Source organism: Chlamydotis macqueenii, chromosome 2, assembly GCF_036417535.1.
Source record: "Chlamydotis macqueenii isolate bChlMac1 chromosome 2, bChlMac1.mat, whole genome shotgun sequence".
NCBI lineage: Eukaryota > Metazoa > Chordata > Aves > Otidiformes > Otididae > Chlamydotis > Chlamydotis macqueenii.
Window position 1 is genome coordinate 122,729,412 of NC_141557.1, and position 13,624 is coordinate 122,743,035.

Sequence of the window (13,624 nt, forward strand, 5' to 3'; positions counted from 1 at the left end):
CCCTCTTACTCTGATTTATGAGGTTTTTGTATTTATACATCTCCCTTCATGTTTTCCCAATTATTATTTTTTTAAACTCCCTCTGTACCTGCAGAAGCTAGGAACTTTCTTTTCCACACAAGATGCTCTTCTAATACTTCAGGTATTAAAGTTTACAAGATACCAACTAGCAAGCTGCAACTAACACACCTGGTAGCATAGAGGTCTTGTAAAAGCGCAGGTTGTTAATGTATCTTCTTACTCTTTATAACTGTAGACTGACAAAAAGGGTCCTTATTTTAATGGGGAGATTGGATAGCTCACAATTTCTACTTCAGAAACAGCATACTCACCGAAATTAAGTACACCTAAGAACAAGAAAAAAAAACCCCTGACACTCTGTATTTATTCTTCTGCATTCGTTGATTTGTGATGCATACTCATTCCTTGGTAAATGAAGAGGAAAAGCTCAAACATGCAAACCTAGCTAATATGAAAAATTACTCATATCTGACATTTTGGAAATACCAAAAGGTATTATGTACGAAGACTCTTCCAAAAGCAGCCCTTTTTTGTACTTCACTTATTTGAAAAGAACTATTTTTCCGCACATCACATCCCCCAGTTTCTCCCTAAGCAAGGCAGCACACAACAGATCAATCAGAAAAAGTAATACTTGCTAATGTCTTGATCCTTGCTTCTGTCCCCTCCCACAGTAAAACCCCATAGTTTTGTTAAATATCTTTATTTACAATCTTCTTACAACAAAGCAGTTCAGTTGTTTTGGGTTTTTTTTCTTTTTTTTTTTCCTAGTGTAAAAAACCAGCAACAAAGCCTTTAGATCACACAGGGGCTAAATTCATTATGTTCAGAGAAAGGTGGAGGGAAAGAAAAGTTGACACTAAAAGAAGCTGTAAGAGGCCTGAGTTTTCCTAGAGGCTCCCCTTGAGCGCCCTGAGGCTGGGCAGCAGCTGGGCTGCGCTCAGGCGCTCCTCCACATTAGGCTTCCAGCAGCAGCTAATAATGCTCTGGAGCCTCTGGCCCACCAGCGACTCATGGAAAACGGCAGCGGCCAGCGAAGGGCGTAAGTTATAGGCTACCACAGCGTAGAGCACATACTGCCGCTCACCCAGGTAGGGCTGCTCTCGCATGACAATTTGCCAGAGGGTGATGGCAAAGGAGTAGATGTCTGCTTTGGCTGTGACCCTCTCCCCTTTGAGAAGCTCAGGGGCACGGTGTGTATACGTGCCCCCTTGCTGGCAAACGTGGGGGCTCTGGGACAAGCCCTTCTCCAGTTTCTGGGAGCACCCAAAGTCTCCAATCTTGCACACTCCCTGCTCAGTGATGAAGATATTTGCAGGCTTCAGGTCCAAGTGCACAATGCCCTGGGAGTGCAGAAAGGCTAAGCCGGTCATAATGTCACAAGAATAGCACACAGTCTCTTCCATGCTCAGGGGCTTCCTTCCACATCCTCCTTCATCATCCTCGCCCTGTCTCCATGCATCGCCAGTCCCATAAATTACATGATGCAGGGTGATGTTGCCCACATACTCCATAATGATCGTGCCCAGGCTGTTCTGGCTGGCTGGGGCACATGTGCTGGCAGCCACCACACGTACCACGTTCTCATGCTGTAGCCAGGCTACATTCAGCTCAGCCCAGAAACTCTGTCGTGATGCCAGCCGGTTTTTGCTGCTCTTCTTCACCTGCTTCACAGCCACGGTTGCACCACGGTAGGTGGCTTTGTAGACAGAACCAAAGCCCCCAGAACCTAAGGGCTGCAGGAGGCAGAGCTGATCCCAGTCAATGGAGCACCAGGCCAGGCGTGGAGGCAAGCGGCGAGTCCTGACTAAAGGAGTTCCCCCCAAGAAGTTTTTGCTGTCTTTGCCAGGGATAACTAAGGGGCTGCTGCAGGGTCGCAAATCCGCAGATGGGGAAAACTCCAAAGGAAGAAAACAATTAAGAGGAATGGGTGATGGCATAATAAGGTGGAGAAAACAACAGGCAGTAACTAAGACAGAAGACTGGAAAGTTTCCCTGACAGAAAGGACTCTGGAGTGGCTTCCAAAGCCTTTTATCCTCACTTCACAATTGTCCCTCCCACCCTCAAATGAACTGCATCTGTCACAAGTAGCTGAACCCAATCAGGTTCACCTGCAAACATTCTTCTCCGACCCTGAAGTAGATCTCTAGAAAGTCAAGGCAAATGGATTTAAAGTTAAAAAAGAATTAACTCACATGTATTGCACATAACTTCTAATCTTATGAGAAAAGGAAGATGTTCTGCCCATTGAATGCCTCTAGCAAAATGCCCCGGGAGTAAATACAGCAGTGATGGGTGAATGCATTTCACCATGGCTCCAGGAAGGAATGATCATCATCAGATGCATTAAACAGCTCAAAATCATTGTCAGAGGAAGCAGCTGAAATGGTGAGTGCTAGCATTTGATGAGGCTATGGCAAGCATAACTAAATATAAAAGCGTGTTTGTAGAAAACTGCCACTTAAGCATGACTGGGACAAGGGGACTGGTTTGGCTGCTCCACTCTGCCCATGCAAGACAGCAACCTTAATAGCAGCATAAAGACAAATGATTGCTCTGTATTGTCCACTGGATATAGTAACTAGAATTATACATAAATATTTGGTTGTTTTCCCATCACACCCCATGCAGTTACTACAGGTCTATATTTCTATATGTCTGGATCCTCCTTAGGAAACTTATTGCTAAATTTATGGAGCTGTTCTGGCAGAAATCAAACAAATATAGTTTTGCCTTACTGGTCCCAGGTTTTTTTGAGGGGCTTTTGCATCCTGCTTTCCCATATTCGCAGTGCTCATGCTAACTGCCTTAGTGTTGGGTACCTGCTGTACTGCCCTTCCATCAGAGCACCCTGACGGGACCTGTACATCTAAGTGCTCTAGAGTATTCCGGTAAGTATCTTTCTGTACATGTCAATAAATATCTCGGAAAGCTTGGACCTCATTTCGCACCTCCTTGCCCTTCAGAACCTTCCTCTGAATGTCAGCTTTGCCAATATGCATCCTGCCATGGGACTTCAAAGATTGGTAGTGCCTGTTTCTCCAAGTTTACCTCTGGGCAGCCCTGGCTCTGCAGGCAATTCCTGCAGAGTTTTCCTGATGTTTTCTGTTCTTTTTGTTTTGCTTCTCTGGATGAGTAAGATGCAGCACAGATGCACTGAGGGAGGTTTCAGGGGTGCTCAGAACACATGCAAGCAGAACTGGAGTGTTCTCTGCCTTGAGAAGGGTTCAGTTTTTCATCTCAACAGACAAACCTAATGTCCCAAAGACACCTTCTGACCCTACTTGAACTCTATATCAGCTCAGCCAGAGGGTTTCAAAGGCATCGCTCTGCAGCGAATCAGCGATGAAGATCTTGCCCAGTACTCAGACTTAGGACAATCAGGAGAAATTTGTCATCGTAATTCACAGGAAAGCAAACTTGGACTAGGGATGAATGAGAACAGGGAATTTCATTGTCACCTGCCAGTGTGCAACAAACAGGCTGGGGAAGAACTAGGTCAATAGGTGCTAATATGCATTGTGGGAGTTGTTAACAAGTGAGAGTGCAAAGAGTTAGGGATGCCAGAGGGCTTCTTAATGGCCCTGGGTGGGGGAGTGCCTGGCAATGGGACTGCCTGACAACACAAGGCTCCTTTTTCCTTCCCCCTCCCAGAAGGGACTCCAATAGTATAAGAGGCCCCAGGACTCCTCTGGTGCTATCACACCCCATGAGTTCTCTGAAAATGTTTTCTAGGCAGGTGAGCTGTGATGGAAAGGAAAAGCTGCAGCAAGCAAATGAAGCTACACTGGAGAGAGAAAGGATTTTTTACGCCTATTTTCTGAGTGCTATTAGGGCTCTAATTCTTGCAGGGACTTCTGTGCTACAGAGTATATGATGTATATAAACAGAGAGACATCTCTGTTAGGAATTCTCCAAGAACTTCAGCCTTCTCACGAAAGGAGTGCACTTGTTATAACCTGTTCTCATCAGGTTAAAGTGGCACAGAAGGTTCAAAGGGAAAGTTGGTTGAGGGAGTGGAGCAGGTAGAAGGATGGGTAGATGAAGGGTCTGAAAGTGGACTTGTTAAGCTGACAAGTACAGGAGCGTACGTGGAGATTGCAAATGCTACAGAATCTATGTTAATAAAACAGAGAGGATTAGAGCTGTTTCTAGATTTCTTTGGTTGAAGCCTCATTTGGAAGGCTATAGCAGACCTTCCATGCTATTTTTTTCAAACTTAATTCCTCCCCACTCCTTCCAGTTGTCCCTTTTCCGGTAATTTTCCTGTTACCCTTTTATGTTTGAAACCTTTCTGGTTTGCCCCCGTCATGGCAGGCATGTTGTATTGTTCTTGGGGAATACGCTGAATTTTTGAACAGGAAGAGGGGTGTATTTGGCGATTTACACAGCCTTAATGAAACTTAGTGCCCTGTCTCAAGCTAACTGCTGAGGACTGGAGTAGGGGGACATCCAGTGTCTTTCAATGTGAATGCAATTAAAGCAACAATTTAAAAGCAAGCAGGCTTTTATTCTTAATAAACGTTATTTTCCTGTAATCCATTGATGACTTGGCCCAGCGACTTCCTGTGAGGCACAACCCCTGTAGGATGTTCTTGCCATGCTCCACAGCCCTGTTTAGCTCCAGAATTACCACAGGCTGGAGGAGGGGGTCACAGCATGGCCCAGGGAGCCATTTTTGGAGGGGAGCAGGGCTTCTGGGGACAAGCTGCCCCTTCCCTCCTGGCCACCCTTCCCCGAGGGAACCCAGAGCATCACACTGGGTGCGCACAGCAGCCTCCAACCACACTGTTCCCATTTCACTGCTATTTCCACAAGGAAAAAGGAAGCTGTATGAACCAGAAATCATCAGCAGAGAAGGCAACAGGAGCTTTTACAAGTGACAAGAGGGAAGCATGCAGTCTGTGTCCTGAGGGCTGCAATACGTCACAGCTACCATAACCTGCAGCAGCGATGGTTTTGTTTCAAGCTTGTGTGTTGTATTTCCGCAAGTAAAACATGCCTGTGCATCCGACCCCGCAACAGCTGCCCAACCTGATCTGTGCTTCCAGCTGAGAAGAAATACAGAATCAGCCTTGCTTGGTTCACCCGTTCATATTTCACTTGTATCTCAGGAATATCGAAATTGCCATTACTGTTAGTTCCTACTGCTGTTTGTTGAGTTGCTGGACAGAAGTCAGCCTTGATACCAAGGGCCTGCTATGGATGTAACCCCCCACAACAGAGGACACAAATGAAACACCAGGAGTTTCATTTTGATCAGGGTGCATCACTGTTGTGGTTCTTAACAGCAAAAATTTTGTCTAAAACACAAGAAGGACAGAACTGAGGACTGGAACTGGTTTCAGAGAGTTTAAGAGTCTATAGTTATGTTCTTCTCCATGATCATGACTTTATTTCTTTGCACATTTGGTTGGTGTACCATGTAAAAAGCCCTTGAAGGCTTGGCTGTCCAGTGGCTTCTAAGAACTGCTTTACAATATAGAGGTAACATTGTGTTTCTACTAAATTACCTTACAGTCTTGCTAAAGGAGTCAAATTTATCTCTCAAGTACTTAAATTACAGTCCTACTCTCAAAAAACACAGTTCCTTAGCCTGTGCCTTAGTGATTTCTGAGAGGTTTTCTTCCCAGTTTCAAATAAAAGTTTTCTTTTTTCTCCGTTTACTGTCAGCCCCTGTGATCTGTGTTTAGGATTTGATGATGAATCTACATTCCTCCTTATGCATATCGTGTTTCACAGTCCAAATGTTGCTTCCAGTCGCACCTCATAGACCTCAAATGATATTCAGTGTTGCCTGAAAGCCGTTCTGATATGATCAATTGCACAGGTGTAAGCGATACCACTGTTTGAAGCCAGGCCCTACACAGGCTTGCTCTGAAGATAGGCTGCTGATGAACCTTTTTTTTTTTTTTTCGCTACGAGCACAAGCCAGGAAAGAATCCAGTTCATGTTTCAGAGTTTGGTTCTGGTGGGACAAATGACACCTTGGAATAGCAAATGCAAGCAAGTTTTCATTAAAACAGTCAGAGGTAAACCCAAATGCAAAGAACAAATACATCTGCAAGAACTGTGATGCTATTTTACTGCTGAGAGACATAATAAACATTTTAAAAGGTTAAACTCTAGTTTATATATAATAAGATCAAGTTTCAAACACACATTGCCAAACAGCTGCTTGATGCTTTTTTTCTTTCTCAGTAAGGTTACTCCATGTGTTCAAGAGCATGAAGCAAACGTTCTCCTTACCTGAACGCACCGAGGTTTTAACTGGAGGCACTGGCAAGGCAGGTGAGGTTTCACAGCTCATTTACTGGGGCCTCAGTGACCACCACTGACCAGGGTGGACCAGGAATAACAACCTGGGACCTGCTGCTGTAGATTAATATCACAATTGCAAAAGAGCACCTTGAGACAAGCTAAAGGAATATGAACTTATGGATAAAGATAATGAAATGCAAAATACAGGCTCTCACCCATAACAATACTTTCTGGCCATGCAAAGATGGGTACCTATCCTGGCAGGTTTACTGCTGTCATATGGCAGGCACCTCATGCAGTATTTTCAGCCAAATTAATCAAGACTGGTTTTGCAGTCTTGCTCCTGGAGCAAAGCTGACTTTGGTCACAAGGAGATGAAAAAAGGTAATGGTGGAACTTGAGACTTGTAGCTTAAGGACTAGAACACAGCTTCAATGCTTAATGAGAAAAATTAATCACCTACAGCAAAGGGCCCAGGAGGTAACATCAGTGCTATTCGACTGCTGGGAGACAGCTGCTTTTCCAGGTACAAAGATTTAATGCTGATGCCTAGGACCACAGTGTAAAAGGGTCTGTCTCTCTCGCAGCTCGCACAATCCCATTAACACAGATCATGCCCAGCTCTGTGACTTTACATTAAATACACTGCCATAGCAAACGTGGTCGCTCCCTGCAAACACATCTTCAGACAGCTGCAGAGAAGATGAGGCACGAGCTAAATTTTAGTGGTGATCAGCTAAATTGGGTGGCTTTGAAATGATGGCCTGGGCACTCTGGTGGGCCTTAGCAAATTATCAGAGGTTGCCCTATGTTACACAATTTTAAACCTGCCTGATTAAAATGGGTCATACACTTCAAGTAATGGTTACAAGGTTTGCACCAGTGAATAAGCAAAAGCTTCTTGTAAAAATACTGCTGAAGAAAACTATGCATAAGCTGAACAGAGCACATTAACTATGGGGCAATCCTATAACACTGTTGGCATAGGGAGCCAGACAGTGACAAAATAAGAGACAATTTTTAGATGAGGACAGACTTCAGTAAGTTTGAGAGTTTAGTCTGTGTTTATTTGTCATTAGTGTTTGATATTCCTATGTTACAGCTCAGATGTTACTCATTTATGGCACGCCCCTTAACCAGTCAGAGCCTGTATTTTATTTTCATTTTCAATGTAAGTAAGTACTTGTGAGGAAACGTAAGGATTTACCCATGAGCATGTGTGTAACAATTCAACACAAAGGCAGTACGCCAGAGCTGAGCTTCATTTCAGATGCGCAGCCTACAGAACTTTTCTGCCGAAATCCTATCTAACATGACACAAGGGTAACTGACAAACACCTTCCTTGCAGGAGCCTGTGCGCCCTATAGATAACTTGCTGTTTCTCATAGATTAATCAAGTATTTGGAAGAAACTCTTCCAACTTGCCTGGGAAACCACACACTGTGTTAACTAGGAAATACCTTTACAAACTGCATGATTCATTTTGGACACAAACATTTTAGACTTAAAATTTTGATGCAAACCAAGACAAAATAAGACTAATTTCTCAACTTCTTCAGGTTTGATTGCTCTCTGCCCATGCATACATATATGTCCACATATACATATATACACACACACACATATAGGAAAGTTTAAGCAATGTACTGATTTTCAGAAACTGTGACTATTCTGCATTACTTTACCCACATCAAGCAGAGATCCGACTGATTTATATGAAAATTACACTAAATTATCCTTCTTTGTACATGGCAGTTCAGTGCAAAAGTGAAAATCAGTGCCATGGGAAACTATCAAGGATCAATTCAAATGATTTCCAGCCCAGTCACTATGTGCGTTACTACAGAACGCTTTTCAGACTGCTCAGCTGATAGCTCATGTCTCTTCAGTCCCCTCTGAGGCCAACTGGCTCTGTAGCTGGTGATTTTACGACACAAATGTCCCCAAAGGAGACAAGGTCGTGGGATGATGATGACATTGAAGAACACAACTGTTGATTATGTTTTCAAAAATACTTATTTCTCTGAAAATGTTCATTTCTTGAAGACACACAGATCATTAAAACAAATAAATATAATTATATAAAAGTAAAAATACTTGGCAAGATGTTACACCTTATATTAAGAGTGGATAAAGTTTATACTGAATTACCTAGCATACAGCACGTGAGCAGAAACTTGAAACTTCATGCTACTGCAGGGGCTTGCCATTTTTAACACCATTATCTCCACTGTTGTTCAAAACACAGAAATACAGCCTTGCTGTTTAATTGCTAAAGGCCCCGGCTTATAATAATAAGCAGCAGTTAATCCTTGAATACACTTCTCCAACTTTTAAGCACAGACTAAATTTTGTAACAGAGCTTATCTTGCTGTCCCCTACTTGCTGCCTGTTTGTGATCACCAACCCTTGCCGTGCCAACTATGGCAACTGCCACTTTGGAAAACACAATTTCTATCTGATTTAATACAATGTTTTGATTTGCAAAGTGGGGAAGATGACAGCATGTGGCTGCTCAGTTCTTGCTAGTCCAGCAGCAGCTCTGCATCACTGTTTTGAACTTCTCTGTCAAAAAACCATTCTTTATCCTAGGGTATGCTTATACACGAGAAGGAAAAGGAGAGTGAAGGGGGAAACCAGAATAGTCTTTCTCTTCCACTCCTGGAGGACAGCAAGACCAGATATAGAGGATACTGAAGGACTGTTTTCCTGTACTTTCTTACGCAAGTTTTGGAAAGGGGTGGTTAAAGGAGAGACAGAAGGGAAGATGGCTGTGGCACTGAATTTAACAAGAAAAGCTCTGTAGGGACTGTGTCAAGAGATCTCCAGATATAACATGGATATCATCCATGCAACCATATTCCACTTATTGCAGAGGCTGATGGAATTTCCAGAGGGTGTCCGTTTGGAAGTAGGACATGTTAATTCCGTAATAGCAGGTAAGACCAGCTACAGTAGTGAGGTAATGGGGTGGTTTTCTTGCGGGGCGGAGGGAGCAGGAAATAAGTAAGTTTTGTAGAGTATTGCATGTCGTAGAGCATCTGTAGAGCTTTTGACTGCCAATATAACAAGGCCAACTCTCTCAGGCAAGTTAGAAACCTGTGACACAGAAGTAGTAAGTCAGCTCAGAGGAAAAGGGTAGGAATCACAAGAAAGGAAAAATGTCTGTGTATGGAGATGGCAAAAGCCAATGACTTTCTGTAACAGTAATTTCTCTCATACTGGCTTACAGCAAAAAATGTGAAAAGTCCAGACTTGGAAAAGAGAGGAACCCCAAAGCAGGAAAACACAGACAATGCTGAGGATGTTAACAAAATATGTTCCGAAAAGCAATGAAATGTGAAATGCTAGGCTTTTACTTTCCTGGCAAACAGTCTACACTAGGGAACAACTGTGTGGAATCAACAGAGGCAACTTTCTGCGGCTTTGAGCAGGCTGCTCGTCTGGCTGTGTAGCACCTCTTCCCCCCATGCATTAGTTAGACTTCTTCTGCATTGTCACAGGCAGACGGGACATCTATGGGATCCAAGTAATGGAGTTTCTCCTGGAAATATTTCAGAGAGACAACCCACACACTGTGTCTAGCACACGCCACACTCTTACAGTTTATCCTGCAAACAATAACAATCGATGTAAATGACTTGCATTAATCTGAAGTGATGGAGAATCACTCACCTACTTCTCCCAAATAAGCGGTCCCACTCTGGAAATCCCAAACTCACCTTCCAGCGTCTCACAGTATTTCAAAGTGCAATTTGACGGCAAACTCAACTGCTTCCTTCAGTTCAGATCTGTCTTGCCACAGACACAGTAGCATCATCCAATTTGTTCCTTGGTGAAATCATGAAACGCAGATACTTATGCTGTAAGATTTTCTGAAAAACTGAGATTTTACCAGTCATAAATGAGAAAGACAGTTACAGATTTGCAAACTCAGAATAACTACACCCAGAAAAACTGGATATATTCTGTAATGACTTATTGTAATCCCAAACATGCAGATCAAGATTATCTATTGAAATGCCAGGCATAAGTTATTCATTAACTAAAACCATTCTGTAATTTTATTGATATATTTTGTGGAGTTCACATATTTTTGTACAGCAAACATAACACTGTAGGCCACAAGAAGCTGCAGCACTATTGTTTAATAGCAGCAAGGTATATTTTATAATCAGGGTATGTGGACAATAAATAGTCTGTTTCTTTGGATGTGAATGTTTAAAATGAAGTTCTGCTGCAGCTTCATAATGTGATTGCTATTTTACAGAGCTTATACACAAAAATATATATGCAATCTTTTTGTCTATATTTTATACAAATACAACAGTAGTTTGTGAATACATTTTAAAGTACATATACATGATAAGCAACTCAATTTCCCATATCACAGGATAGCAAATTTTAAATGCAAGAAACATATACAAATTCAGTCTGGAATGCAGGGTTTTCTGTGTTTTTTTTTTTCTCTACTTTTGACTCAAAACTTTTATCATTAAAACATTTTAGCATACAAGTCCAAACAGTTTTTCCACTAGCTAAAAATATAATTTCAGCAATCCGAGTCAGGTTTGGGTGTGTCACCATTCCCCAATATACTTTTCCCAGTTTTTGTCTAAATTCAAAGGCTTTAGTAATATATAGTATGTTCTTCACTCCACACCATATAAAAAGCCCACATTTAATTTTAACTAGCAGTCATCTATTTTTGTGAACAAGAGCTGGGCTTGTCAGCGTTTAAATTTGCATGTCCAAAATTTTACTATTGCAAGTGCATATGAATACATTGTGGTGTTGCACAAAGTTCATTAATGACAAATTAAGTCACAGTATAAAAATATATCATACAACTATAGGTCTAGTATAGTCCTTTTTTCTATGGGTAAAAATACATCTGAATGAGACAGGGAGGTTTGTAGCACCATGAGAGGAGTTGTATCCCAAGTTACATTAGCAGCATGATCCAATATAACAATATTGCAGGAGTGTTTCTGAGGAGATAAACATTCACTCTGGTTCAACTGTACCACTGAAGCTTATACTGAAAAGTGTTTACGTATGATTAGCAATAGTTCTGTGTCACTTCCAGGGCTAGATAACTGTTATCAAAAGACACTGCCTTCCAAAAAAAGTAAGACACCCTTTTTGCATAAAAGCTTTGGGACTATCCAAACACATTTTGAACTACTGTGGCGTTATTTGTACGCTGAGCGTGATGCTAAGTAGGCTGTGGTTTTAACTGAACACTGGGAGGATGCAGGATGGGCAGCTAAGCCTATATGGTTTACTACATACCGGATAAGAACATTTATTTCAGAGGCTTCTCTTTAGACTGAGAAGAATACAGGACGAGCTGCTAAACCAGTGTATGAGACAGACATAACAAAGGATGCAATCCTGCTCCCCTCGACCTTTACGGATGCAGGATCAGGCCCTAAGTTAACTTCAGACAGCAGCATAGCGATGATAGGATATGACAAAAAAAAAATCTGTATCAAATACTGCATGTTAAACATTTTTGCCATAGTTTACCATCCAGAACTCCAGAGGACACAGTTTGCAATTGTTGAGGACAAACTCCTAATTTTTTTTGACTGGTATCCAAAATGGCAGTAGAAGACAGTGTAGTTTGAAACATGTAAACCTAGTAAAAACCATTGTAAAACCCTTAAGAAAGACACACTGGTTCTGTGCAATATAGCAAATTGATAAGAAAACACTGTAAAAATGTACCTGTTTAAAATTACAATGTCTACCATTTTGTACACAAAGCATTATACCAAAGGCCTACATATATGTAATCTAATGGCACTTGAAACAAATTATAATAAAAGGTTTTATAATAAAAAGCATAACCTGTAAGAAATTTTCTTAAAAGGTTTAGGTTTTCTTTTTGAAAGTGCTATATCTTGTAATATGTGTAACATAGAGGTTGACCAAGCTTTATTTTAAAAAATATTGGCCTATAATACATGTTTAGCTCACTAGGCAAATGATCCTGAAAATATGTACTCTTAACATTCATTATTAGCTTAATAAAGCAATCAGCTCTGGCTCATGTTTCAGTCAGTATATGGTTTTTAAAAACCGCTACTGCCAAATTAACAATAAATCACTCTATTCCACAATTTACTACTAAATAAAGCACAAGCAACAAGTACACAAAAATATATATATATTTTTTTAAAAAAACAAACCTTACTAGAAGTTTAGAAGTTGCACAAAGAGTGGTGCATGATCAGCCAGCCCTCCCCCCTCCCGCTGAGAAGCCATCTGAAATTGAGAAAACAGGGTTTTTAAAAACTGACGTTTTAGTAGTGGCCAATATCGACTCTGCCTAAGTGATACTCAAAAGCACTCCGGTGACGGTTGTATTGCTTACAGTGTCGGTCTGCTTCCATGTTACCACACATCCGAGCTCAGTGGCAAACACACTTGGCGCAGCCACCCACTGAAACCCTGACTGAATGAGGTTCAATATCTTGTCTGAGGTCCCTATTTCTCAAGTGAAATGTACGTCTAACTCCAAAGTGAAATGTCAATCCCTTTTCAGGAAGCTAAGGCACGAACAAAGTAGTAAGGACTCTGGCTACGCGCTAATAAACGGGTGTTGGCAAAGTGTCTGGTGGGTTTTGTTTTATTAATCAAGTCTAGTTGGCAACTGAGACTGATAAACAGTCGCTACGGATTGGAAACTCATGTGCCCTGGACAGGCAGCACTGCCCGGCCACACTGCTGGGCTGGCCGCAGGATGCCGAGTGCTCGCGACTTTCCTCTGCTGCAGGGGAAGTTGCAGATGCTCAGCTCCACGCAGGACATAACCCACTGGAGGAATTAAGTCCATTTATCTTTATCTCAGATTGATTTAAAGGACTGAGAATAAACCCGAGTTCTTCCTAGATGCGTTATGGTTGCTGATTTAAACTAGAGTTACATTCGGTTGCATTAACCTTGTGCTCTGTTCATCTGTGTTTTTCTTTCCTTTACAAAGGTAACGAGAAAAAAAGCAATATTGAACAAATCATTCAACTAAAGATGTAAGTAAGCGAGCAATCTGTTTCACAGAAACCAGAGGAAGCAGTCATGAAGCAGAGCTAAAAGCCCACTTTGAGATAACGTGCTCCTAGACCCAAAACCTAGGAGTAGTTTGCAGAATTTCAAAAGGTATTTTCCTTATTAATACATCCTTATTTTAATGCCTTTGGAACACAAACACATTTATAAAAATGTTATCTTTCAGTAATAAAATTTAAATACACATATGTATAAAATAGTAAAACTACACCTGCATATTGCTCCTAGAGTTAAAAAAAAAAAGTAGGAGCTACTGATAAAACATC

General features: G+C 41.6%; 1 protein-coding gene across 1 annotated transcript; it reads right to left on the reverse strand.

Moving 5' to 3' along the window:
- Positions 1 to 911: 911 nt before the first annotated feature.
- Positions 912 to 2,005, reverse strand: MOS (MOS proto-oncogene, serine/threonine kinase). The gene has a single exon (XM_010119988.2). It carries the CDS (start codon positions 1,959 to 1,961, stop codon positions 912 to 914), a length of 1,050 nt encoding a protein of 349 aa, XP_010118290.1. The 5' UTR covers positions 1,962 to 2,005.
- Positions 2,006 to 13,624: the final 11,619 nt, after the last annotated feature.

Excerpts from the sequence above, each read along its gene's own strand:
- MOS (XM_010119988.2), bottom strand. The coding sequence starts at position 1,961 with ATGCCATCACCCATTCCTCTTAATTGTTTTCTTCCTTTGGAGTTTTCC.